We start from the raw sequence: 27,201 nt of genomic DNA, 5'->3' as shown, positions 1-27,201 counted from the left end.
ATGGGATTCCAGTGAAGCCTTTCCTCCGAGAGCTCCATGTGTTCCTCTGAAAGCCAGCAGCATTGCTCTTGCATAATTCATAGTACTTTCCAGCGCATCTAAAGAATGATTTACTCATGCAGTTCCCAGCTCTCTCATTTTCCCTTAATGAATGTATAAGGGACATATATCAGTTGGTACATAGTCAAAGAACAGATATTATGTTGTATTTTTGAGTTCGCACAAGCAGTTAATGCCAATTAAGTCAATTATACAAGGGACAGTTTCACTGTTCTGAAAGGGAACTAACAGTGACCCCTATTACATATATGTTAGTGTAGTCCAATGTTACATATTTTGTTCTATTTCTTTTTTCAATATATTGAAGTTTTCTGTGAGAGTTGGAGCTGATAGTCTCATGGGCAGCGCTCCGACATAGCACAACTGCGCCTCCGGCAACCCGAGTTTGATTCCAGGCTTGAGGTCATTTGGCGATCCCGTTTCTCTCCCTCTACCCTGTGCTTTCCTGTCTGATCTCTACACTATCCTATCCAATAAATGTCCAGCCATTGAAAAAGTTTTCTGTGAGATACCAATTTAGGCCATATTTATATCCCTGACACTAGCATTGATTTTAAAATGTATGATTCTTGTTACCTTAAATTTCTTTATAGCAAACTAAGCCATTTGATTGCTGATTTAGAGAGTGTATGATATGCTAGTTACTGAAAACATGCAAGTGTATCTAGTATCATGCTTTTATCAGTAGCTCAGTATTAGCCATGCCATAAGAGGTTACTTTTGAGGTGACATTTTTTTCTTCAGATCTGGCAAAATGGCATGCACACATGGTGTGAGAAGGCAAGCCTCGAGATTTATTGTGATGTAGTGTGAAATTAAAACTAACCTCTGATAAAGTTCAAAGCAACAGAAAACAGCAATTAAAGCTCATCCTCTGAGACTTAATTAAACATAATTATGTGACCAATCTCTGCTGATACAGCGCCTTCCTGTTGCTGAGGACTTGTTTCACCAGCGTCAATATAGTAACTCAATACAACATGAAAAACAAAAGCATAAATTGCCCCATATGGACACTTTCAGGTATTACAGGCCTCTATGTCTGTATTTTAGGTTTAACAGCTCATAAATGGAGTCAGGCAGGATATTTTCTGGCACTTAACTGAGATTATGCAAATATGGTTTAATACATGGCGACACCTAGACAAGCCACGGAGGTGTCTATTTAATAGACTGTGTCTGGAGAGATTACCCTCATAAAAGTAAATGAAGAAGCACCAGGCCAGAGTAAGTAAAGACAAATGTCCTGCTGCTCAGGGGGAAGGTTTATTAGCTTGAAGCAGGAGCGGAGCAAAGTGACAAAGACCCTGGAGAGTGCTTTCCTCTGTGATTTATCTCTAGAATCAGCTTTTTAAACTGGCATAACGGTATGCATTGTAATGATGCGAGAGCCGGAAATTCCTCGGGATTCTCCACTGTGAGAAGCACTTGTAAATCAATGGGAGTTGAGATTGTTTAAGCATACCAATGATTTTAAAGACATTAGCCTGAAAAATTGGTAATATTTAATAGGCACAATTCATCCATCATTTTATATGTTCTCGTTAGCATATTCCCAGTCCTTTTTTTAAGCTGGTTTTGTTTAATTTACATTAATTATGTGCCATTTTGCTTGTCTTTCCAGGGGCCAATGCATCAGCTCCAGATCAGCTGAGCCTGGCTTTGGCCTGGAACAGAGTTGACATTGCTCGGAGCCAGATCTTCATTTACGGACAGCAGTGGCCTGTAGGCAATATCCTCCACTCACACAAACTTCATACCTCTGAGTGCTTGTAGTTCATTTAGGTATAGATACAGAGATACTTTATTGATTGCACGAGGGGACGAGAAGCACTTCTGTGTACCTCTGACTCTAATTAAACACGGTAGCTGCATTTCAAACAGATTAAAATTCATGAAATCGATGAATTGCTGTGAACCTATATGTCTGTTTTACTATGTGCTTGGGTACTATGTGTCCTGGACCTATAAGCTTTATTTATGTATGGTCAGGTGGGCTCTCTAGAGCAATCTATGCTGGACGCACTGGTTCTGGACAGAGTGGACTTTGTGAAGCTGTTGATAGAGAACGGAGTGAGCATGCACCGTTTCCTGACACTGTCCAGACTTGAAGAGCTCTATAATACGGTAATGTAGCTTTCTGTTCATCAAAGAATCCTGAAAAAATGTATCACGGTTTCCACAAAATATTAAGCAGCACAACTGTTTTCAAGCACCAAATCAGCATATATATATTTTTTTTTATAATTTTTGAAGGATCATGTGACGCCGAAGACTAGAGTAATGGCTACTGAAAATTCAGCTTTGCCATAACTGGAATAAATTATACATTTTAAAATATATTTTAATAGAAAACTGTTATTTTAAATTTTAATAATATTTCACAGTATTATTATTTTTATAGTGCTTTTGATATATATATATATATATATATATATATATATATACACTTCCGTTCAAAGGTAATTAAAGTAATTGATTATTGAAGGTTAAATTTGTGTCTGTTTGTCTTAAACAGAGGCATGGTCCATCCAACACTTTGTACCACCTTGTCAGAGATGTGAAAAAGGTAAGAATTCACTGTGCATGCGTCTGTGTGTGCGTGTGTTTCTGTATGCATGTGTGTGAGTGGATGTTAGAGAGAGTGTGTGTAAGTTGTAGATTAGTGTTAGATTTCTGTTGCATATTCAGAAAAGGTGTCTTTCCTGCTTCTTAGCCTAACAGAGAGATTGGGTGAATTAGTTGCTTATTTTGTTTCTGTCTGTCCTCTGCTTTTTTCAGTGATTTTCAGACTATAAAACAGTCAGAACAACTGGTTTGTTGCTTCTTAGGTTGCTCGAGTCGTGTATAGTTTGTTTTTCTTCATTACTATTCATAAGTGTATTTCCGAGACATAATGGGGTGCATGGTTACTTTCTTTTTGCACTCTCATGATTTTCGTGGTCTTGCAGTGACATTTGTGCATATACTGCAATTTCCACTTAAAAAATAGAAAAGAATCAATGCAGGTACCATAAGGTTTTAATTTAGTCTTCTCTTTGTATACTATACTTTGAAGGCTCAAATCTTCTGCTTGTCACTGGAGACTAACCTGTTAAAATGTCTTTTGATTTAACATGAACTTACTCTACTGTAGTACAAAATGTCTTTACAAATTAAATGCAGCATCACATTGTGCATATTGTGGTATTTGCTGAGGTTGAAGTAATTAGCCCAGCTTAGAAGATCCATGGTGGCTCTGCGTTGATAATTACAGAACCAGAGCAGAGCCTAGTTATCATAGCCTGAAGGCTGGATGTTGGATGTCATTTTGCTAAGAGAGATTTGGCCCATAGATCTAATGAAAGGAAGAATCTAAGGACTTCATGTTCTCTTCATGTTGTTAAGTCTTACAATCAAAAATCTTGACACCCTGATAAGGAGTCTCTAATTGGAAAAGCTCACTAATGTCGGCATAAACCTGAAGATGAGTTACATCATTAAATTAACAGCTGAAGAATTGCTTCTTATCACTTTCCCCTGGTCTTTATTTGTCCCGCCCATTATTAGACTCCATTCTCTCTTTATTTTAATCACTTTCTCTCTCCTACACTCTGTCTATTGGTTTTTTTCTTCTTTTTAGGGGGGGGTAGAGAGGCTTATTGTTTTCAGGGTCAGTTCAATATGGCACCAAACCCTGATTCTAGACTTGCTTGGTCTCAGTGGGATGTTTGTCCCTTTAATATGATTCTGTCTCACTGACCTTGTGTGTTCTTTCCAAGCAAGAATATCCAGGGTTCAGTTGGATCTACCTCAAGGTGAATCAGACAATCTTCTTCAATTATCTTGATTCCTTCTAGCAATATGTCAGTGTGTTTGTGGAGTGAAAGTGGATGGGTGTGTATGTAGTTGAGTACGTGTTTTGTGTCTGACTTTACCATTTGCCATTTTCATAGCCATAACTGTTAGCATGGGTTCAGTGTTGCCATTAATAACCTTTTTGTTTACAGGGTAACCTGCCCCCTGACTACCGCATCAGCCTGATTGACATCGGATTGGTAATTGAATACCTCATGGGCGGAGCCTATCGCTGCAATTACACCAGGAAGCGATTTCGGACCCTCTATCACAACCTTTTTGGACCCAAAAGAGTATGTTATTGACCCTTTAAAAAATGGCATGTAGCTCTAAATCAGCATCATACCAAACTAAGATTTCAAGAACGAAGTAATATAAAGTTGCTATCTTACTAAAATATAATCGTAATGTTATAAGAATACATTTGTAATGTGAGAATAAAATAGTCATAAAAATAGGAGATTAAAGGTATGGGATTTAATATGTAATATGCGGACAAGTGCCGCTTATACTAAAACAAAACAACAACATAAAGTCCAGGCCTGGTCCTCTCTCGTCTTGCACTGCTTTCTCTCCTGCTTTTATCCTTCCGGAACTCCTCCATGTGACTCGAGACCGGTGTGGCGCACAGGTGCTCATTAGCACTCGTGCCACCAGCCTCACTCCATTAGAGATGCACCGATTGCAATTTTCTTGGCCGTGTGACCTGCCGAACCGATTTAGCCAATACCAATTTTTGCCAATTCCGATTTTCTGTCAAAGAACTATAATTGACAGCATATACAAATAAAAAGGCCATACCTCTCGTGGAATGAGCTCTGACGCCTAAGGGGCAATGAAGGCCCTTAGACTCATAAGCCAGTGCGATAGCGTCCACTATCCAGCGAGATAATCTCTGCTTTGTGACGGCGAGCCCTTTAGTGTGGCCGCCAAAGCATACAAAGAGCTGTTCCGACTGTCTGAATGAGGCAGAACGCTCCAGATAAACTCTGAGAGCCCTGACAGGGCAGAGTAAATTTGCATCTCTTTCGTCATCTGGGGAGAGAAGAGCTACATGCGAAATAACCTGTGCTCTGAATGGAGTAGAGAGCAATTTAGGAACATAACCATGCCTCGGCTTAAGGACGACTCTGGAGTCGTTAGGCCCAAACTCAAGGCAGGAAGCGCTTACTGATAGCGCTTGCAAATCGCCCACTCGCTTGACTGACGCGAGCTCCAGTAAGAGAGCGGTTTTGAGCAAAAGATGCTTCAGGTCCGCAGACCGAAGCGGCTCGAATGGGGTTCCCTTCATGGCTTCCAGGACTGTAGAGAGGTCCCAGATAAGCACAGAGGAGGGTCGTGGCGGGTTTAGCCTCCTTGCCCCTTTAAGGAAGCGCACAATGAGGTTGTTTATTCCTAGTGGTTTTCCGGCCACAAGAGCATGAGATGCTGTTATTGCCGCCACATACACTTTGAGTGTGGGGGTTGCAACTAGCGTCCAAGAGCTCTTGCAAGAATGCGAGTACACTTGGTACTTCGGGGTCCACTGGTAGGGGTCCAGGCTCTGTGCTGCACACCAGCCAGAAAACACCACCCATTTCTGAGCGTAAAGACGCCTAGTTGAAGGCGCTCTTGCTTCAGTGATGGTTTTCAGCACCCTATCCGGGAGACACCCGGGTACCCGTTGAGGGGCCATACATGGAGGGCCCACAAGTCGGGACGGGGATGCCAAATCATCCCGTTTGCCTGCGTGAGGAGATCTCTTCTCAACGGTATCGGCCATGGGGCTGTTTCCAGCAGTTGCGCCAACTCTGGTCTTCCAGAGGGGGGCTATTAGTAGCACTGCACACTTGCTCTCCCTGATCCGTTCGATGACCTGTGGTAGCATCTTGACCGGAGGAAATGCATACAGTGGGCGGCTCGGCCAGTCGTGGGCTAGCGCGTCCCTGCTCTTTGTAAAAAATTTTTGGCAACGAGCGTTATCTTCTGAGGTGAAGAGGTCGACCTCTGCCTCGCCGAAGATGCTCCAAATCAGCTGAACTGTCTGTGGGTGAAGAGACCATTCCCCTGGGGGAACATTGTCTCTGGATAGCATATCCGCACCCCAATTCAGAATGCCTGGCACAACAGCTCCCTTTTCTAACAGTTTCGACACTTCGGTGCAAAGAACGTGAGCCATGTCCCTTCTCACTGTCGTCTCGACCACAGCTAAAAAGCGCAGAGGTCTGCGAGCGAACTGTAGCGAATAGCCTCGTTTTATTATGTTCAACACCCATTCTGATATACCAAGGATAGCCTCCCACGCCTTGGCCCGCATAGCTAGGGGTTGAATGAAGACTGGAGACGGGCTGCTGTGAGACGGCCGTCCAGCCATCTTGTGCTTTTAACGCTGTGTGAACAGCGCTCATGTGCAGGGGCGCGCGCTTTACAGCGGGCGTACCCTTTATCACATCTCCAGCGCGAGCTGGGGAGAGAACTGAAACTATGGAAACAGTTTTCATGTGTAGGGGTGCGTACTTCACAGTGGGCACACAATCTACATTTATTACCTCTCCCGCGATGGCTGGGGGGAGAGTTGATACCGTGTTGGCAGTGTTTATGTGTAGGGGTGCGCACTTCATAGTGGGCACACGAACTACATTCATTACACTTCCAGCGTGAGCTGGGGGAAAGCTTGAAACTGTGGGAACAGTGCTTATGTGCAGGGGTGCGTACTTTATAGTGGGCACACAACCTACATTCATTGAATTCCCAACGTGAGCTGGAGAAATAGGTACTGTGGGAACAGTGCTTGTGTGTAGGGGTGCGTACTTTATAGTGGGCACGTGACCTACATATGACACAGACAGAAAAGAGCTCTTTTTGTGCTTTATTTGTGTCGCCGTAAAAACAGCGTTTGTTTGCTTAAATTTCAGGTGTGAGTGTTTTGTAACAGACCCATTTACTGCAATATCGACATTTCCAGCCGCCTGAAAAGAGGGGACTGGGAAATGTTTGAGAAGCTTTTTGGAGATTGGTCCTGCTTCGGCGGGACTCAAACTCTCCCTCTTTCTTCCTATGGCTAGGAAGGCTTGCGAGGCTCGGGGTCCAACACAATCCTGGGTTGGGGTCCCGCCTCTCAGGGAACTGCTGGCACTTTGCAGAGCGAGAGCGGTGACGGACTTCAGCCGCTGGGCGGGGCTGAGAGACCGGAGGTGCTAATTTTACCTGCTGAAGAGGTGGCGCCGGTAAGCGGTGGGAGGGCAGAGGTCAGTAGCCACCGCTTCGTCTAGGGCAGGAATCGCCTCGTAGCCTTTCTCCATCGCACTGTCCACATTGGAGAGCGCTGAGGAGAAGAAAGGCTTCAAGCGAGCTGAGTGCGGTGCTTTCCACGACTTCGTCAGCTCATCATGCACTTCTGGGAAAAAGGGGGCGGTTCACTGCTGAGGGGCCTGTTGGCGCCCCTGCAGGAACCACTGATCTAGCCTGCTGTGCGTGGACTCTTCGACGGCCCTGGTCAGCACGCGGAGAAGCTCTGCATCAATGCTCGTTCTCGCGCTGGCTTGTGTTGACGGTGCAGGGCCGGAAACGGAACCCGCCCACTCGTCGCAGTCGGATGCAGCGATGGAAAGGCTGTCATCCTTCTCTTCATCCTCGTCCAATGCCCCGAAAGAGACGAGACCTGCCGCTCGCAGAGAGGGTGAGGGGGTTTCCTCAGGAGAGAGCGATGCATGCGGGGACTGGGCTGGCTTGTGCTCGCTTGTCTCCGTCCGCTCTGGCATCCTCTGTGAACGCCGCTTCTTTTTGCGTGGCTCGAGCAAAGGGAGAGAGAGAGCGGGAAGCGTGCGGTCGTCGTCAGCGAAAACAGCCAGTCGAGCCCGCAGGGTGGTGAGATCCATCATGTCGCACTCAGGGCAGCCGCCCTTGGCGAGTGCAGCTTCCATGTGGTCACGGCCCAGAGAGGAAGCGCAGATGATGTGACGGTCTCCACCAACGAGAGGGCCTCTGCACGAGGCGCAGGTAGTGCGAGGCATTTGAAACAACGCATCGGAAATTTCTCTTTTAGAAAAAGTGTGGCACGCCGGATGGCACAGCAGAACAGCGGGCTCAGAACTGCGATGCAGCTGCTTGTTCCTCTGAAGGCTTTTCGACTGCGGCGAAAAGGCTTCTATCTGTAGATCAGCGAAGTGGTGAGTTCGCTGAAGGAGATTAAATCTGAAGTTCCTAGGCGAGGAATGGGTGCTTATATAGCCATAAGCCACGCCCATTCTGGCGGGCTCTGACGTGCCAGGGCGCAAAGTGCCCTGATTGGTTTGCGCGTCTGAGCCGCCTCGCCAGTTCGTGCAGTTGCTGCAGCACAACAGTCTGCTGTGCAGCTCCACTGCGTTTTAAAAATTTGGCTTCAATATTCTCGAGAAAAGGAGTTTTCCCATAGCGTAAGCTAGCAATACGAGAGACCTCTCGAAAGGGAACTAACTTTAATCATAAAATAAACAAACAACAAAACGAAAGGAGAAGCAGCTGCCGACTGCGGCATATAAGCATAATAAATACAGCAACGTAAAATGTCACAGCCTCTCGGCCCTACCCGGAATTCTTACCACAGTAATGTTAATAAAACTTTACATTAGCTCACCCATGAACACGATTTCTGCCTTAGTCCCGTCGGATTGCTTTCCATCAACTGTGGAGGTGAATATGACAATGCTCATTCACAGCGTTATCAAGCTACGCCTATTCTTATTGTTTTGCGACCTCTAGCGGTGAAACTTAAATATTGTGCCTTTAGGAGTGTAGTATTCTATGAATAAAGTAGAAATATTTATAATTTTAACTTTTGACTGTATTTTGTTTAATGTTATTCTCAAAACTTTTATATTTTCTCATAAATTTTTTCATTTTGAGAAAATTCTTAAAATATGCATATTACGAAAGTCTTTTTTATATATTTGCTTCAATTTTAACATCTTTGTAGTTAAGTGATGACCCATTTAAATAGGCAATCACTTCTGCTATCTAAATAACACTATAATAAAGTGTTATTGCTTTTCAAACACAAGATTATTCTCTCAGGTTCGCATTAATGAAAAAAATTCCAATGTAATTTATTGTGTTGAGTTTCTATCAGCATGACTCACCTGGGGAAAAAAAATATTTCCCATCTGAGCTACCACAGAGATGGCATATGGAACTAGCACAAGCTAGATACTCGGTGCAGAGCAAATTTCCATATAGCGGCACTTCAGAGTAAACAGGCATCAAGACAAATTCTCAAGCCACTGACACCTGGATGATATCTAATTTTCTCACACATTTTTAACTCCTCTGAAGGTTCAGGCATCTAAACCACAAATCTCAGCCCTCTGACGCACAACATATTTCAGAGAGTGCAACCTGGGTTACTGAGAAACTTCGCTGCTCCATCATGCCAATGTCACATGAGCATCCTATCTGTAGTTTACCAGTACATGATGTCTGAGAATGTGTATTCATGAATCTATGTATGCACTTCAATATTGTGTGTACATTTTATCTTACATGAACATAAACACATGCATCTTTCTACGTATGCGGCTGTATAGGCTTGAAATAGATCAGACATCTGTGGTGCCACCAGAGAGATGCTCTAAATTTATCATTGCAAAGCGTGAAGAATCCTATCTACTCATTGAACATGCCATGTTTTTACATGTGCACCAGAAGGATGCTAAAACAATTTGGGAAATGCATAAACCAAATCTAACGTGTCTTGATATTTTTGTCCTGTATATGTTTTTATTTTTGTGTGTGTTGTAGCCAAAAGCCCTGAAGCTGCTTGGAATGGAGGTGAGATTTATTTCTTAATTTTATGTATCCCACTGTTTTCCAATAAAATCCCAACTGAGTTTCACTGAAACGCTTTCTTTAAGTTCTCCTTTGATTTAAAGGGTTGGATTCAAGTAATAAAGATTCACAATGAAAATGCTCCTTGTAATGCATGTTCAGAGGTTTTTTATAATTACCTTCAATTATCTTACATTTGTGTTTACTCTTACTAATAATAACAACCACATTTTGACTATAAATATAGCTACTTTATTGTCCTATTTGCTCTTTATATTATTTTTATCATTACAAAACTAGGGCAATATAGGACAATAAAGTACCTATAGTTATATTCTGAATGTGGTTATTACTATTATTATAAAGGAAAAAATATGATTATTATTATGTATATTTTTAAAATCTTTTCCATGATAGGATGACATGCCCATTAGGCGAGGACGTCAGAAGACCACACGGAAGCGAGAAGAGGAAGTAGACATTGACCTAGATGACCCAGAAATCAATCATTTCCCTTTCCCATTCCATGAGCTGATGGTTTGGGCAGTGCTGATGAAACGGCAGAAGATGGCCCTGTTCTTCTGGCAGCATGGCGAGGAGGCCATGGCTAAAGCACTGGTTGCCTGTAAGCTCTGTAAGGCGATGGCCCACGAAGCGTCAGAAAACGACATGGTAGATGACATTTCACAGGAACTCAATCAGAACTCAAGGTATGAATGTAAAGATATGTTATGACCCGGTTACTTCAAGAATGAGTGTACACACGAGGATTTTACCTGCATGTCCTGTTCCCATTGCTGTTGAGTGTACAACTCTAGGGTGGATACGTTTGGGGAGACCATCTGTTATGTACCAAACTGGCATCCCATCAAAGGAACAGAAGCTGGCCACAAAGACACTAAAATTCATAAAAGTCTAATGTGCACCCTTTTCTCTTTGTAACGGAATTTGAGACTAGCTTATCCTGCTTGCACACCTAAAACATGCTGTTTTGTGTTGTGTAGAGAAGATCTTGTATGATTATGTGCATATGAATGCATCTTTGGCACAGAAATATTCCGTCTTTTTTTTCATCAGGGAATTTGGTCAGCTGGCTGTTGAGCTGCTCGATCAGTCCTATAAGCAGGATGAACAGATGGCCATGAAGCTGTTGACCTACGAGTTGAAGAACTGGAGTAATGCCACCTGTCTGCAGCTGGCAGTGGCTGCCAAGCACAGGGACTTCATCGCCCACACCTGTAGCCAGATGCTTCTCACTGACATGTGGATGGGACGTCTGCGCATGCGCAAGAACTCTGGCCTGAAGGTCAGATCTGGGAGAAAAAAGTCAGCATGAAATGGAAATTCACCTTAATGCATCTAATGGTCTTATTGTGAAGACTTCATTCATGCAAATTTAAAAAATATATATTTATGTTTTGACCTCGTCATTTTTAATCAAAATGTCATGAATGGTTCTTCCGGTGAAGCGATATACTTCTCTTTGCTAGTCTTCTCCAATCATTTAGTCTGCTTAAACCTGCTCCTTTCTTACAATGGACTGCAAGCTCACATTCAGATCTGCCTCCACCCAATCAACAATTGATAGATAGAACCAAGTCCCAGCCCTAAATGTTTTCCCTATTTCACTCTGATGTACATTATAATACATAAGAAATTATCTGTCGCCTCTTCTGTTACATCGCAACTATAAAGATATTCAACAGATACGGTATTTGTGAATTTGCCTGCCAAATTTAGGCTTTTTTGGGGTAAATCTGTCATTTTTGTTGTGTTTACCATGTCCTCATCAACATGAGGCCAGCAACTTGCATGTTGCATCTTAAGTGCCATTTCAGTACTCTAATAGCTTTCTGAATAATCTCTAGTCTAATTATCATTCTTACTCGAGAGACACCAAAATGACAGGAATATTTATTGTCGGGAGATTTGCAAATTAAATTGGTTGGCCATGTAAAGAAATTTAATTCACAAAATTGCTTGTTTTTCATGATGGCAGAATTCAAATCTGGACATATACAATGTTTCTGGTGTCACTGCCGGTGTAAAAGTTAAACAAGGGATATGAACTCTCAAAATGGTGCACAGGGGACAGTTGGCATACTAGCTTCAGGGTGTGAATGGAAAACATTTACATGCTATGTGGTCTTTTACATCAGCTTGTCCATCAAAACACATCCTTAAACCATAATACCTGTTGAGAACATAAGTTGTTCTTGTTGCAACTCTTTTCGCACATCAAATGAGCGAAAAACACATAAAATCCGTTCAGACTGACCTTCTCCTTCACATTTATGCATTTGGCAGATGTGAGGTGCATTAAAGGTAAACATTTCATCAGTCTATGCATTCCCTGAGAATTGAACCCATGTCCTTGGCGTTGCGTTCAGTAAGGAACGACTGAGACACAATAACAACAATCTAATTTTAATTGGATTTCAAACCACCTAAGAAGGTTTAAAATCAACATTCTGTTCTAAAAAAAAATTGTTTCAAAGTTTCCACATTAAAATATTGTCTGTATTTTTGGTCAAACAAATGCAGCCGATCCCAAACTTATGAATGTACACTCACTGGCCACTTTATTAGCTACACCTGTTCAACTGCACATTATTGAACAGCAGTTATGTGGGCGAAAATGCCTTGTTGATGCCAGAGGTCAGAGGAGAATAGCCAGACTGATTTGAACTGATAGAAAGGCCGAAACTGAGGCCTGGTCTGATGAGTCTCGATTTCTGCTGGACATTCAGATAGGGTCAGAATTTGGTGTAAACAACATGAAAGTATGGATCCATCCTGTCTTGTATCAATGGTTCAGGCTGTTGGTGGTGTTATGGTGTGGGGGATATTTTCTTGGCAAACTTTGGGCCCCTTAGTATCAATTGAGCATTGTTTAAATTCCACAGCCTACCTGAGTATTGTTTCCGACCAAGTCCATCCCTTTATAACCACAGTGTAGGCTACTCATCTTCTGATGGCTACTTCCAGGGGGATAATGCACCATGTCACAAAGCTCAGATCATCTCAAACTGTGTTCATGAACATGACAATGAGTTCACTATACTCAAATGCCTCCACTGTCACTATAACTCACTATAATAGGGCACCTTTGGGATGTGTTGGAACGGGAGATTCGCATCATCGATGCACAGCTGATGCGATGTGATGCTATCATGTCAATATGGACCAAAATCTCTGAGGAATTCTGCCATCACCTTGTTGAATCTATACCACAAAGAATTAAGGCAGTTCTGAAGGCAAAAGGGGGTCCTACCCGATACCAGCAATGTGTACCTAATAAAGTAGTCAGTGAGAGTAAAAAAAAGAAAGCTTCAATCTTTAGACACATTCTCAGACAGATGCTGTATGTCAGTCCCTAATAGAACAAGCAGTGCAGAGCTTCTCCTTGCATTTCGCTCACTTTCTGCATGGTTTATTTCTGCCTTTTGTTCAGACCTCAGTGGTGAGATTTGCGTTTCATATCTCACAGGTGCTATTGTTGCAAGAAAGAGAGAGACAGTTATTTCATCATCACAGGCATTCTGTGACTGGAGGAACTGGTCTACTGACTACTAAATAATGAAATGTAACCGTGGATTGTTTTTCCCTCAAATTCTGTGTTTTTGTTTTGTCCACTAGGTTATCTTGGGCCTTCTTCTCCCCCCTTCCATACTGAGTCTTGAGTTTAAAAATAAGGACGAGATGTCATATATGCCTCAGGATCAGGACACCTACCTGCAGGAGAAGGATGTGGATGAACCCGAGAAACAACCTAAAGAAAAAGAGGAGGAGGACATGGAGTTCACAGTAAGATCTTACTGTGAGACGCAGTACAACTCCGTGGTGAGAGCACCCACCTTAGCCTCGTCCCTTAGCTTGTAGTCTAACACACTCGGGCACACACACGTACACACACTTAGGCACATCTGCTCTGCTCTGTCCTCAACCTGCCACCAATTTGGCCTCTCAAATATGCTTCCGATTTTTTTTTTTTTACCTCAAGTCTGTGGCTCCTCTTCTTAGAAATCCGTACCAACCCTGCCGTTTTTCTGACCTCCCCGCCCCACACCCCTCTCCCACTTCGCCCTTTCTCTTCGTTCCTCGTTGTCAAAGCGAAGACGCGTGGTTGTGGAGTTGTATCGTGTCTCCGTCTGCCTCTGTCCTTGTCTCCTCTGTTTCTTTTCTTTGCGCTAGGGTCTCGTCTGAAGTACGGTACTGTGACTGAATGCTGTGTCTTTATCATTCACACATCTACAACACCATTGTGCATGTTAAAGGCTTGTTTCAATATTGCATTATGTTAGCAGCCTTGATCTGCCTTCTCCATGATGACAACCTTCACTTTTAAGTTGAACCAGAAGTGCCTTCTTTCACACAAAACTGCACGAATATTGTTGTTCAATCAATTGTGAACTATCAAGTGTTGCTCTAAAGCAGTGGCTCTTGAACTGTTTCAGATGGTGGACTGCATAAACATCCCCAAATCTGGGGGAAAGCAGCAACTACTTCAAAACAATTACTTACGATTTTGATTAGAGTACAAATTGTCCTTAATTTGTACCCTGTATCTTAAAATTGTCTTAATTTTATGGATCCAGAATTTTGTTCTTATTTTGTTAAAACTGTTATGTTTATCTAATCAACCCACATGAGCCATGTTTGCTAATAAAGAAGTTGGATTGAACAATTAAACTACCATTCCATATTTTGGGAAACACTAAGACTTTATAAGACTATTCACCAATGTATCATTTAATTATTTAACATACAATCAAAAACAGTACTATTGTTTTGAAATAAAATTTAAAAAGAAAATTTTAGTTGTAATTGCAAAGCCCTGTTTTCAGCAGCTATTACTCCATTCTACTAAAAAAAATTACGGAAAAACGTTCTTATTATTAGCACAGTCTAAATGTTTATGCTATTTAAAGAAGTGTTTAAATGGTAGTACAGTGTCTTTTTTCAGTTGCCAAAGTTACAATACACTTTGAAGTCAAATTTTGGTTTTAAAAATAGCAAAAACAAAAACATTTTCCTAGAAACACTCCAGTCTGTTGTTCTTTTGAGAACTGAAGGCTGTTCTGTACACTACTGTTCTGAGAGAAGAAAGCAAACCTGATTTAAACAACACACAGAGAGAGAGAGAGACGTGGATGGCCCAGATGAACAACAACAAGATAAGGAGTACATTGGAGTCTCAGAGAAAGAGACTGGTGCTATACTTGTGCAACATTATAAATATCTCATAAAGTGACGACTAATGCATAAGTTGTTAGTGCTGCACATGGCAAACAGAGAATTTGAATAATACAGTTTTTATATGAAATTGGAAATGGTCATTTGTGACATTTTAAAGTCAGTATTTTTTTATCAGTTTAATGCATCATAATTATCAATTTCTTTCAAAAACAAAACTGTCTTAGTGTTTTGATATGTTTGAATGTACAGTACTGTTCAGATTTTAAGGTCAGTACGATTTTTATTAAAGAAAAAAATCAGCAAGACAGCAATAAATTGATCAAAAATTACAGCAAAGACATTTATAATGTTACAAAATAATGTAATTTCTATTCAGCATTAGAATGATTTCTTAAGGATCACGTGACACTGAAGACTAAAGTAATGATGCTGAAAATTCAGTTTTGCCATCACAGGAATAAATTGCATTGTGAAATATATTAAAAAAGAAAACATTTTAAATTATAATAATATTTCAGAATGTTACTGTTTTCACTGTATGTTTGATCAAATAAATGCAGCCTTGGTGAGCATTAGTTAAAAATGTACCGACCCCAAACGTTTTGAAAGTAAGACACAAAAACACTTTATCAGATTAGTTTAAACACAGTCAGTTACAGGAATTGTTGGTGCTTTATGTCAATTACATTATTTTATTTATATAGGTCTGTTTTTTTAAATCAGCCAATCAACTCTTATAATCCTCCACAGTTTGAGAACCACTGCTCTAAAGAAACAGGTCAGCACAAGACACTAGTTTAGAAATGTAGTCCAAGAGACTGTAGGTCAAAACTACTGAGAAGGACTACATTTCCCAGAACGTGACTGGGTTGACCTGATCTTTTATACAACACGGTATCAAAAATGGAAGTTTTGCCCCTCACTTCACTATGAATATAATATAGAAATATGAAGTTACAACACAAGATGACAATTGTATTGCAATTTATTTGAATGCTCTTCTGGAAAGTATAATTGCAGAAATTTTTCGCTGTTAAAACAATTCTGTGCCAAAATTAGATCTTGTGCATAACATAAGCTGTAAAAAAATTAATAATCATTTTCATTGCATTTAGGTTGACAGTGTGTACTTTGTAAGATTGTAATGCAGCAAAGTTCGACCAAACAGCTTCAACAGCAAAAAAAAAAAAAAAAAAAAAAGTTGTTGCAATACAATTCTCTCATAATGTCCAAGAGTGCACCATATTTTTCCATTTACGGGATAAGCTCCCCACTCTTGGATTAAGGATGTGTCCAAATAACTCATGGCACTGGGCATTTTCATTCCTCTTTTCTTTTTTCCTCTCTCTCACACACACTCTCACACTCTCTCTTTCTTTTTCCGCACGACCATTCCCAGCGGAATCATCAATGCCCAGCTCATAGTGAATATCTCACCTTCCTCGACACTCAGGATTGCTTAGCAGTGAAACAGCTGCATGCAATTCTGGGTGAGAAGTCACACTATGCATATAGTGTGTAAAAGCAATGCTTTCTATTTTTCTCCTCTTTTTCTCCTCTATACTTTTTCCAGGCCATGCTGGGAAACGTCAGTACAGAAGCTTCACGTAAGAAACAGGTGGTGGAGGTTCAGAACCGCCATCGGCTGATTCCACTGGGTCGCAAAATTTACGAGTTTTACAACGCCCCCATCGTCAAGTTCTGGTTTCACACGGTAAAAGCCCCAGCTGTGCCCTCATTTAGTACAAAAAGACACACAGTATTGTTCAGTCTGTTAAGCATATCAAATCATATCAAATATATGAACATCAAATACCTTGTATGTGAATTCTTCAGAGAAATGTCCTCTGAAATCTTTCAGTTCAGTTCAATTCATATCAATAGAGACCATATCAGGTCCAGGGGGAGAAACGTTCAAATGCAGGCAAGTAGAGATCAAAACAGCTGAGATTTTTTTTTTTATTTAGCCTCATCTATGTTTTAAATATAGGCCATGAATCTGACAAATCTCCAGGCTCCAGAAGATGAAAAATTTTGCTCTATGTGCCGTGTCTTTTGTTATATACTCACTCTTTTTTTTCTCTCGTTGCTTCTCTCTCTCTCTCTCTCTCTCTCTCTCTCTCTCTCTCTCTCTCTCTCTCTCTCTCTCTCTCTCTCTCTCTCTCTCTCTCTCATCACACTGTCACATTGTAGTTTACACTGAGCAATATTTCTGTTTTCCACTGGTGAGAGTGACAATCTATTAAATAAAAATGTAAATAAATGTAACTGGGAACCACTGAAACTAAATACATTTTCATGACTAAAATAAAATAAAATAAAAATGACAAATTATTTTTAATTTTTGATGTATGGTATATTATAGAACTTGAAACCAACAACACACCTGCATTAAACCTGATAGATAATTAATGCTAGACTTCTAAGTAATTTAATGCTGGTAATTATTTTAAATGATATCCGTTAGCACATTAACTTTGGTAGCCCTAAAATATTAAAAATGAATTAACTAAAGATACTGAAACTAAGAAAACAGAAAAACTAAAATGAAACGAAAACTAACAATGATAGAGTGAAAACTCCACTAAGCTATACTGAAAAAAAATACAGTACCGTTTAAAGGTTTGGGGTTGGTAAGATGTAAATGTTTTTGAAAGAAGTCTCTTATGCTCATGATCATAATGATCAAAAATACAATAAAAATAGTAATATTGTAAAATGTTATTGTAACCTTTTTTTTATATATATATATTTTTAAATGTAATTTATTCCTGTGTTGGTAAAGCTACATTTTCATTACTCCAGTCTTCAGTGTCACATGATCCTTCAGAAATCATTCTAATGTGCTGATTTGGTGCTCAGGACGCATTTCTTATTATTATCAAACTATGATATAGGATTTTCGGGATTCTTTGGAAAGTAGCAAGAACAGAATTTATTTGAAATAGAAATCTTGTTACATTATAAATGTCTTTCCTGTCACTTTTGATCAATTTATTACCGTCTTTTTTATTTCTTCAAAAAGAAAAATCTTACTGACCCTACAGAAATCTTTACTGTGACTTTAGATCAATTTAATGTTCCTTGCTGAATAAAATTATTACATTTCTTTCAATATATTACTGATCCAAACTTTTATGAAAATAAAATAGAAACCAAAATAAAAAATCTAAAACTCTAAACTATAATAACTCTTATGTAAGTAAAGCTAACATAATGAAAGTCAGAATTATCATGTATTTTCTGTGAATTTAATAAACTTCATTGTTTGAGCTAAAACCGACCAAAGAGGGTTATTTTCTCTAATCAAATCATGATGCTCTGTATTCCCACAGTTGGCCTATGTAGGGTACTTGATGCTCTTCAACTATATTGTGCTAGTGAAGATGGACCTGTGGCCCTCTCCTCAGGAGTGGATTGTGATTGCCTACATCTTCACCAATGGCATCGAGAAGATGAGAGAGGTGAGTCTTCATTAGACCTCAGTGAGAAAACAACATTGTTTCCTTCGATCCCTGAAATGTGGGAAAAGATGATTTATTATTCATGGGCAATGTCTAATAATTACATTTGCATATAATTACACAGCTGCCATTCAGTTAAAAACTTGCTTTTGAGGAGACCTCAGAATGTGCACTCTTTCAAATAAACAGTGCATTACTGCCCTCTTGTGGAAATTTAGAAATGCAAATACTTTTGCTTCTTGTCTGGTAAGGTTAATGGTTGTTTTGAAGTTCATTTGTCCATGTCCATCCTGAAAATTAAGCTTTGTCATCCCAGGAATAAATGACATTTTATAAAAATGTTAAAATAGAAAACATTTATTTTAAATTGAACAATTAAAAGCCACAATATTACTGTTTTTCTGTGTTTTTGGTTTACAATTGTTTAGAAAAGTTCATTTGCCCAACATGAGGGCTTCCACTGTGGTCTTCACTATTTAACTCTCTCCTGTCCCTTAGATCCTCATGTCAGAGCCGGGGAAGCTCCTGCAGAAGGTGAAAGTGTGGTTACAGGAGTACTGGAACGTCACTGACCTCATGGCCATCCTCATCTTCTCCATTGGGATGGTGCTTCGCCTACAAGACCCGCCCCTGATGAGCTACGGGAGGGTCATTTACTGCGTCAATATCATTTATTGGTATATACGACTGCTAGATATCTTCGGAGTGAACAAATACCTGGGTCCATACGTCATGATGATTGGCAAGATGGTGAGGGAGACTGATTGATCGGTTTAATAATGAACTCTGACAGCAATTTGAAATTCCTTATGTAGATGTATAACAGCTCCTAACACTCTTGATCTTTCTCTTTCCTTCCTTTCACCTTCTTCAATGATCCGGGGTGAACGTAGATGATCGACATGATGTATTTTGTGATCATCATGCTGGTGGTGCTGATGAGTTTTGGGGTGGCGCGGCAGGCAATTCTCAATCCCAATGAGGACCCATCCTGGATGCTGGCACGCAACATCTTCTTCATGCCATACTGGATGATCTACGGAGAGGTGTTTGCTGACCAAATCGACCGTAAGGCTGGGTTATTACTAACATTTACATGGGCATTTTGGGTCTACTCAGTTTCACACACAGCACCTCAGGGTTTATGTCTCATTAATGGTTAGCTTGTATGAACAAATATGGTAAGCTGTTATCTGATAGCATAAATGCACACACAAATATGATGAAAGATTTGCATTTAACAGCTGAAACAGTTATATGTGGATCAAATTTTGTGATGTATAGTTGTGCTTGTGTACGTTCTCTAAATGGTCTCATATTCTGTAAATGGCTGCACTTATATTGTCATTACAGGATGATATGGAACAGTGCTTCTGCTGTTTCAAAATGGTTTTAAGACACAATTGTTCATAGTAAAACTGCAGAAGAAGAACATCAGCAAAAGTCTGACTAAGAAAAACACTCTTTAATATGTTTCAATGGGTAATTTACCTTTTAGAATTTTTGATCTGATATTATATCATCTATATTATTCATCCCCAGAGCTTAGGGTGGAAAAACATAACTTTAACCGAGCCATATTTAACCCTATTCTCATGACTTTTGATTTAATTTTTTCATGATTCTGTGGGTAGAATAAAAATTGTCTGAATGAATGTTGATGCTATGTTTTATTTATTTTTTCAGCAAAGGCATGAATATTATATCATGGTTTGGCATTTTAATAGTTAAAGTATTGTAATACAAAGGAAATAATATAAATGTGCAGCCTTCCTAGGAGTTTTCTGTGGATCCCCAGTTGAGAACCATTGTGTTAGAGCGTGAAATTGAAAATCATATAAATGGGCATTGGAGTAAAATCTCCCCTGGGATGTATAATGTACATCTGACATAACTTTTGACTCTACTGTTCAAAAGTTTTGGGTTGGAATGTTTTTTTTTTTATGTTTTTGAAAGAAGTTTCCTACGCTGCATTTATTTGATCCAAAATACAGAAAAAACTGTAATATTGTAAATTATTACAGTTTAAAATAAATGTTTTTTTATATATATTTTTAATATATATATTTTACAATGCATATTATTCCTGAATCTTGTCATGGAAAAGCTGAATTTTCAGCAGTCATTATTCCAGTTTTCAGTCACATGATCCTTCAGATATTCAAATATTCTCATTATTATCAATGTTTACAACAATTGTATTGCTTAAATATTTATATATATGTAATGTACAAGTCTTTACTGTAAATTTTTAACAATTGAATGCATAAAAAAAATATATTCTATCTTTTGAACTGTAGCAAATATATTAAAAAGAAATATTCAAATATAACTTGAACCATGCATCAGGTTTAGCTCACTCAAAGTGAAATAAAGACAATCAAATCATAGAACCACAGTCAAAAAGATACATAAAAAGGTGAATAATATCTAGAGGTGGGCGATATATCGTTTAGACGATAATATCCAAATTGTTGTCTGGACGATATGCAAAATTGGGATATCGAATATTTCATAATTTGTACAATCCGACCCCCTAAACATGAAAAGAGCTGAAAGAAGTTAAAGAGAAAACAAATAACGCACACTATAACCGTCTAAACAATTATATGTAGCGATTTTAAATACTAGGGCAGTACTATTCCCGGAAGCACCCTCCGAGTGGCCTGGCGCGGGACGTCAAAAACGCACATTCATAGGCTACGTAAATTCGAAATAGTGCGCGCAGAAGCACATGCGCAAAACCGTTTTGTTAAATGATATATTAATTATTTTTATTTTTATCATATGTCATTTTACAAAAGGACATTTTACAGACCTAGCTACGTTTTGCGCATGTGTTCCTGCACGCACTTTTTCAGTCACAAGTTCACAACACAGCAATCAGAGGAGGACGCGTTGAAAACTCTAATGCTCTTCCTTCATAACTCGTACTGAGAAGGTTTGAGTTGCAGAGGAATTTGTGATTCTTTCACCTGTTCAACCACATAAAAGTTTCGTAATTAGTAAGTCAGCGCTTTTTCTCTTGTTGTTCTTATGTGCTGAAGGGCCGTTGTGCCTTGGTGAAACGGTGTTTGTAGCCACGTGAAGAGCTCTTTTCCAAAACACCAAAAACCTAAAAAGCTGCCTCAAAGAACCAGCAAAAGTAATGATTATGAATATGTAAAATATTGCAATAAGACATTTTAATTGTTTATTAATTTGTGTGTCGGCTGCAAAGATGATGTTGACGATATAGGCTATTGACTCGCGATCTTCGCAGTAAGCTAGCTAGTGAACGCAGGAGAAATGCACATTTATTAGGCTACATAGTTTTATTATGTTTTGGATGGTTTTGTTTAGAACCAGCTTTCTGTAAATATATTTCACATTTTTTAGGCCTGTGAGGCGATCGTAGGCCACGGTTCGGTTCATGCTGATATAATCTCCAGTTCAAGCACCTTATGTTGTGCTAGCCTCCTGTATTTACTTTTTATGTATTTATGTTTTAAATCCAGGAAATTGCTCAAATTAAGATACAATTAATACAAAACGAAATTCGTTTTAAAGAAAGGCTTTGTGCTTTCTGTTTTGAGGTCTCTGTGAAAGTTTGAAAGTCAGAGCGCTCGCGTCCATAATGGAGAACTGTCACGTAATATTGTTTTTTCCTCATAAATGCAAACACGAAAAATAAAAGACAAAATACTTTTTTTTTTTAAAAAGACAAACTATCAATTTTTTTGGGGAAAATGATGGCTTTATAGCGTTTTGGGGAAAAAATGGATGGATTTATAGCGTTTTGAAAAGATTTTTTTTACTTTGAATTTATCATCAACAATATTGTTGTTTGATTTAATAATCACTGTTGCAAAAGGTGCCTAATTCCGTTTTTTTATTAATTTTTTTGTAAGTGGAAAAAGTAGGGGCTACCTCAGATTCTGTTCAGTTAGCTCCTTTATTGTTTTTTCTATAGCCTACAAAGGTCAAATGGTCAAATGCAGCAAGTCAAAAGTCCAACTTCTTTGCCAGTTTGCACACATTTCTTTGAAGGATGGCAAAAATATCGTCTGAATATCGATATCGAGATATTGGAAAAAAATATCGAGATATTCATTTTTGTCAATATCTCCCACCCCTAATAATATCTTAAATTACATAAAAGTTGGAAGGAACGTGACAATAGTATCAATGATCAAATTGAATGATTCTACCTAATTATAGGTTGTGAATAATAAAGATGTTTGACTTGTATCTTACCCCAGGACCATCTCACTGTAGGCTACTGCTGCAAAACCTGAGTGCTTATAGAGTTGTTTTTCTTTCTTGTCAGATTTATGCTATTTCTTGTGCCTGAAATAAATCAGTCATAGCAATGTAGTGCCTCGGTCACGTGGATAAGCGTCTCTCTCTTTTTGTTTTCTCATTAAGTAGTGTGTGTATGTTTGTTGTTTGCTTACTTTCAGTTGTTTGTTTGTTTGTTTGTTTGTTTGTGTGAGTGCGCGCGCTGAGAGATTGATGGCCCAAAGACAAGAGAGCTGAAATAACGCTTTCGTTCTTTGTTTCAGATGTGAATAGTAGGAAGCTACAGCACAAAGTGAATGAAAAACTCTGGCTGGTCGAAAATTACTTTCGCACTCATGGACCTGGGCGTAGCAGTGGTCCATCCCATATAGGCAATTTCCAATATATAAATTCTGCTAGATTTATCTCTATCACCAGAGCCATTCTAATTTCACAATCATGTCATCACCTCATCTCCGTCCCCTGATGGTCATTGAGTGTATGACACCCATGCACGGCACTGCAAGGCTAATGGACAGGTTTCCGTGGTGGGGGAAATGTTCAAGGTGCTATGACCAATAATAAATTGTTTAGGTCCAATTGCAGTTTTTTAAAACCCTATCATGGAAACTTGAAACTTGGATAATGCTAAGTTACCATCATGAGCCTCCCACAGCCAGCTAGCACTAAATGATGTCCCATTACTATGGTAGTCCGCAAAGTCAGTGTGATTCCTTCTCATTTCACAATGTATTAGGAAAATCCACTGGGTTGATATTACGTGTTATGCATATCTAATAGAGCATGAGCACTGCGTTTCCTCAAATAAGCTCCAAACATGTTTCTGGAAAGAGACCATCTCATCTGTCCGCTATACATCCTTTGACAACAAAATGCATTTGCCTCCACTCATCAGTATGAAAGTTTTTTCACGTGGTTCAGTTGTCAGAGTTTTTGACAATTTGGAATTTAACAAAAAACAAATTATAAATTGCGTTTTCAATATTACCTGTTACTTCAGTTCTCTCACTTTGGGCTCCTGTGTGATTTTAAAAATTGAAACCAGTAAATGACATACTAATAAATATGTAAATTAATATCAACCTGACTGACTTTCTTCTCCTTGAAAGCTACAGCAACTGAACCATCCCACTTGGAAAAAACGTATGATGTATTTTCAATACATTCTAACCAACTACAAGCAACCATCAAAAAGAATGCTGTACATTTAATATCAATATATTTTAAACATTGCATATGTTTAAATATATTGGGGATGCAAATTTACATATGGAATATATTTTTAATATATTTGAATTCCACAACTTGGTGCATACAGTCTTTCCATTCAAGTTTTATCCACAACCCACTTTTGACTGGTTCTTTTATTTTGATGTTTTTGAGCATGTGTCAGAAAGGTAGTAGGAGATTTTCAATTTTCTAAAGTGGCCTTTATTGCTATTTGTCAAAGACAAATCAAAGATTTTATTTTATTTAATTTTTTGGTCCGACAGTTCATTGATTTTTGGACAACACTCAGTTGTATGTATATTTTAACAGCTCCATGTGGTCAGAACATCACCACAGAGGATGGAGCCATCGTGACTCTCCCACCCTGCAAAACCGGAGCTTGGATTGTCCCCGCCATCATGGCCTGCTACCTGCTGGTGGCCAACATCCTTCTGGTTAATTTGCTCATTGCTGTCTTTAAGTAAGTTTAATGAATATTAATATTGTGTGTGCTTTTCTAAACAATGGACAAACTAAAAAAATAAATAAATTGTTAACACTTTACAATAAGGTTAATAGTTAATATATTAACTAGCATGAACTAACAATGAACAAAACATTTGTTAGTGTTTATTAATCTTTGTTAATATTAGTTAATAAAAAATACAGTAGTTCATTGTTTGTTCATTGCATACAAGTTCACAGTGCATTAATATTAACCAAGATTAATAAATGCTGTAGATGTTAATTATTAGTTCATGTTAACTAATGTAGTTAACTAATGTTAATTAATGAACCTTACTATAAAGTGTTACCAAAACTTTCAATGGCAAAAATCCTTATATCCTTGCAATTATATTTTAATAATGATTAAAAAATATATAATAATAGTCATATTGAATCCTTATTTTTTTGTCCTTGTTTTACTATTTCTTTTATACACTGCCTAATGTTAATTCCATATTGTTTAAGAACATTACAATAACAGTGCTATGGCATTCTTTTACCATGTAAATAAATACCATGTCATATGAATATCTCACATGACCAGGCTTTTGACTAATGACATAATTAAGTCATGCATATTAAGTCAGGAAATCTGATTGTAGCTTGCAGTTTTCTTCCCAGTGCTTTCCAGATTTGTTTGCACGCATCATCACACAGTCAGCCAATAGAATGTGGACATGCCGTCTGAAGCTCAGACCAGTGAAACAATGTTGTATGCTGCTGATATTGTCTTTCATTCTCACAGTAACACATTCTTTGAAGTGAAGTCCATCTCCAACCAGGTGTGGAAGTTCCAGAGGTACCAGCTAATCATGACCTTCCATGAGCGTCCTGTCCTTCCTCCTCCTCTCATCATCTTTAGCCACATAACTATGGTCCTCAAACACCTCTGCTGTCGCTGGAGAAAGCATGATGAGGATGAGCGCGACTATGGGCTGAGTGAGTGATAATAAAATGCTGTTGCAATATACTGAAAGCCTCAAAATGACAGCAGGAGTCTTTTTGTTTTCTCAGATCATACAGCTAATGAGAGTGAAACCAACACATGCCAACTTAAAGATTCTCTTTGATACATCTTTTGCCAAACATGATTATTTCATAATAGCGAGACATTTCTGTGCTCAAATAAGTTTCATACTGTATACTGCCATGCAAAAGAGATGCACAGTATTTGTACTGCATAATAATAAGGTATGTGTAGTATGATGCTCTGCTACAGTGCGGTGAAGACACAATTTAAACAATTTTGTTAAACAGAGAACACTTGGACTTCACTAATATAATGTGAAAAAGTCACCGTGACAAAAAAAACTCTCCCCCCCACAGAGCTCTTTATTACTGAAGATGAACTGAAGAAGGTACATGACTTTGAAGAGCAGTGCATGGAGGAGTATTTCAGAGAGAAAGATGATCGCTTCAATTCCTCCAATGACGAGAGGATACGTGTGACATCTGAAAGGTTAAAACATCACAGACAACACAAAAAGAATATTAACACTGTGGAATGTATTCTAAACCAGGGGTATTCAGACATTTTATGGCAAGGATCCTCAAATATGATGAGCCCCTTGCGAGGGACCCTCTTCCTGAAATATAATAGACATATATTTTCATGCATACACATCCATACTTTGTTTTTATAATATCACATGTAATATTTTGCTCAGTGTTTTTTTTTTCAAAATTCATTTATTGGCTTTGACGTTGTAACTGAAGCTAAAGCCAATGTTTAAAACATTTTTTAGAAATATTTACTTAGTATTAAGTTGACAGTACATCAAAATATGATTTGATTATAGAGTAATGTAATATACATAAACCTGAAGAGAAACATTATTAATTCAGTTACGATTTATTTGGAAATCCCTTTTCACAAATATCTATTTTTCCAAAGCAGCATTTACTAATTTAAAAAAAAAATCAAATAGAAATACAAAGTTGTACATATACATGTACTAACTAACGTGCACAAACAATAAACAATGAGATTTTCACTAACTGTCAATGTTAGCTAATGCATTAACTAATATTAACAAATGAGACCTTATTGTAAAGTGTTTCTATAAACATATTTAATAAATATTTAAAGTTAACATGTTTACTTCGACAACCTAAAATTTTCTTCTGACCATTAGCATCCTCTTGTGGTCCCTTCAGGGTCCTATATAGAACCCCAGTTTGAAAAGCTGTTTACAAATAACAACAAAAATATTTGTACAAATTGATTTTGTTCATTAGTAAAATTCATTTGATTAAAAATACTGTAAAATCTGAAAAAAGATCCACACACAAAAATTTGCCAAAAAGCTCATAAGATTTTATTGTCCAGAGGCCACAATAAAGTGCAAAGTTTGTTTGTAAATGACCGCAGGTGTATGCCTGGAAACACATGGCACTGATGAAGGGTTGAACCCGAAAATGTTTTGCGCACTTTTGCATTTTTATTGTGGCCTCTGGATAATAAAATCTTGTGTGCTTTTTGGCCAATTTTCGTGTGCGGATCTTTTTTTCCGATTTTTTTGGGGGGGATCTACACATCTTCACCACAAGAAGTTATTTCATTCATCTGTTTGGGACTAGTGATTGGCGCTAGGTCTTTACATCCCCTTTATTAAAAATACTGTAAAAACAGTACTATTGTGAAATATTATTACAATTTAAAATAACTGTTCTATTTAAAAATATTTAATAATGTAACTTTTTTTTCTTCTGGGATGGCAAATCTGAATTTTCAGCATGATTACTTCAGTCTTCAGTGTCATATGATCCTGAAACAGTTGTGCTGCTTAGTATATTTGTGGAAACCACAATACTTTTTTTTTTTTATGGCTAGAACATTTATTTGAAATAGAAATGTATTTTG

At 38.6% G+C, this 27,201-nt stretch overlaps 1 protein-coding gene across 13 annotated transcripts in view; it reads left to right on the top strand.

Annotated features, from left to right (window-relative positions):
* Window positions 1-27,201, top strand: part of trpm3 (transient receptor potential cation channel, subfamily M, member 3) — a 140,522-nt gene that overhangs the window by 107,862 nt on the left and 5,459 nt on the right. For 3 of the 13 annotated variants that reach the window (XM_082170785.1, XM_082170773.1, XM_082170780.1), the window contains exons 10-25: window positions 1,685-1,785; window positions 2,053-2,187; window positions 2,579-2,629; window positions 3,822-3,857; window positions 4,050-4,190; window positions 9,652-9,681; window positions 10,096-10,388; window positions 10,756-10,984; window positions 13,318-13,521; window positions 16,451-16,591; window positions 18,213-18,341; window positions 18,840-19,091; window positions 19,235-19,409; window positions 24,162-24,312; window positions 25,084-25,277; window positions 25,665-25,797. In XM_082170785.1, the coding sequence (XP_082026911.1) occupies window positions 1,685-1,785; window positions 2,053-2,187; window positions 2,579-2,629; window positions 3,822-3,857; window positions 4,050-4,190; window positions 9,652-9,681; window positions 10,096-10,388; window positions 10,756-10,984; window positions 13,318-13,521; window positions 16,451-16,591; window positions 18,213-18,341; window positions 18,840-19,091; window positions 19,235-19,409; window positions 24,162-24,312; window positions 25,084-25,277; window positions 25,665-25,797 (2,395 nt within the window). Of the gene's footprint in view, window positions 1-1,684; window positions 1,786-2,052; window positions 2,188-2,578; window positions 2,630-3,821; window positions 3,858-4,049; window positions 4,191-9,651; window positions 9,682-10,095; window positions 10,389-10,755; window positions 10,985-13,317; window positions 13,522-16,450; window positions 16,592-18,212; window positions 18,342-18,839; window positions 19,092-19,234; window positions 19,410-22,885; window positions 23,004-24,141; window positions 24,313-25,083; window positions 25,278-25,664; window positions 25,798-27,201 lie in introns of all 13 variants that reach the window. The other 10 variants (XM_082170774.1, XM_082170775.1, XM_082170779.1 and 7 more) reach the window with 6 other exon arrangements.

The sequence above is a fragment of the Leuciscus leuciscus genome (genome assembly GCF_965113295.1).
Source record: "Leuciscus leuciscus genome assembly, chromosome: 5".
NCBI classification, from domain to species: Eukaryota; Metazoa; Chordata; class Actinopteri; order Cypriniformes; family Leuciscidae; genus Leuciscus; species Leuciscus leuciscus.
The sequence above is the reverse complement of the archived record's forward strand: the minus strand, read 5'-3'. Positions and strand labels throughout refer to the sequence as shown.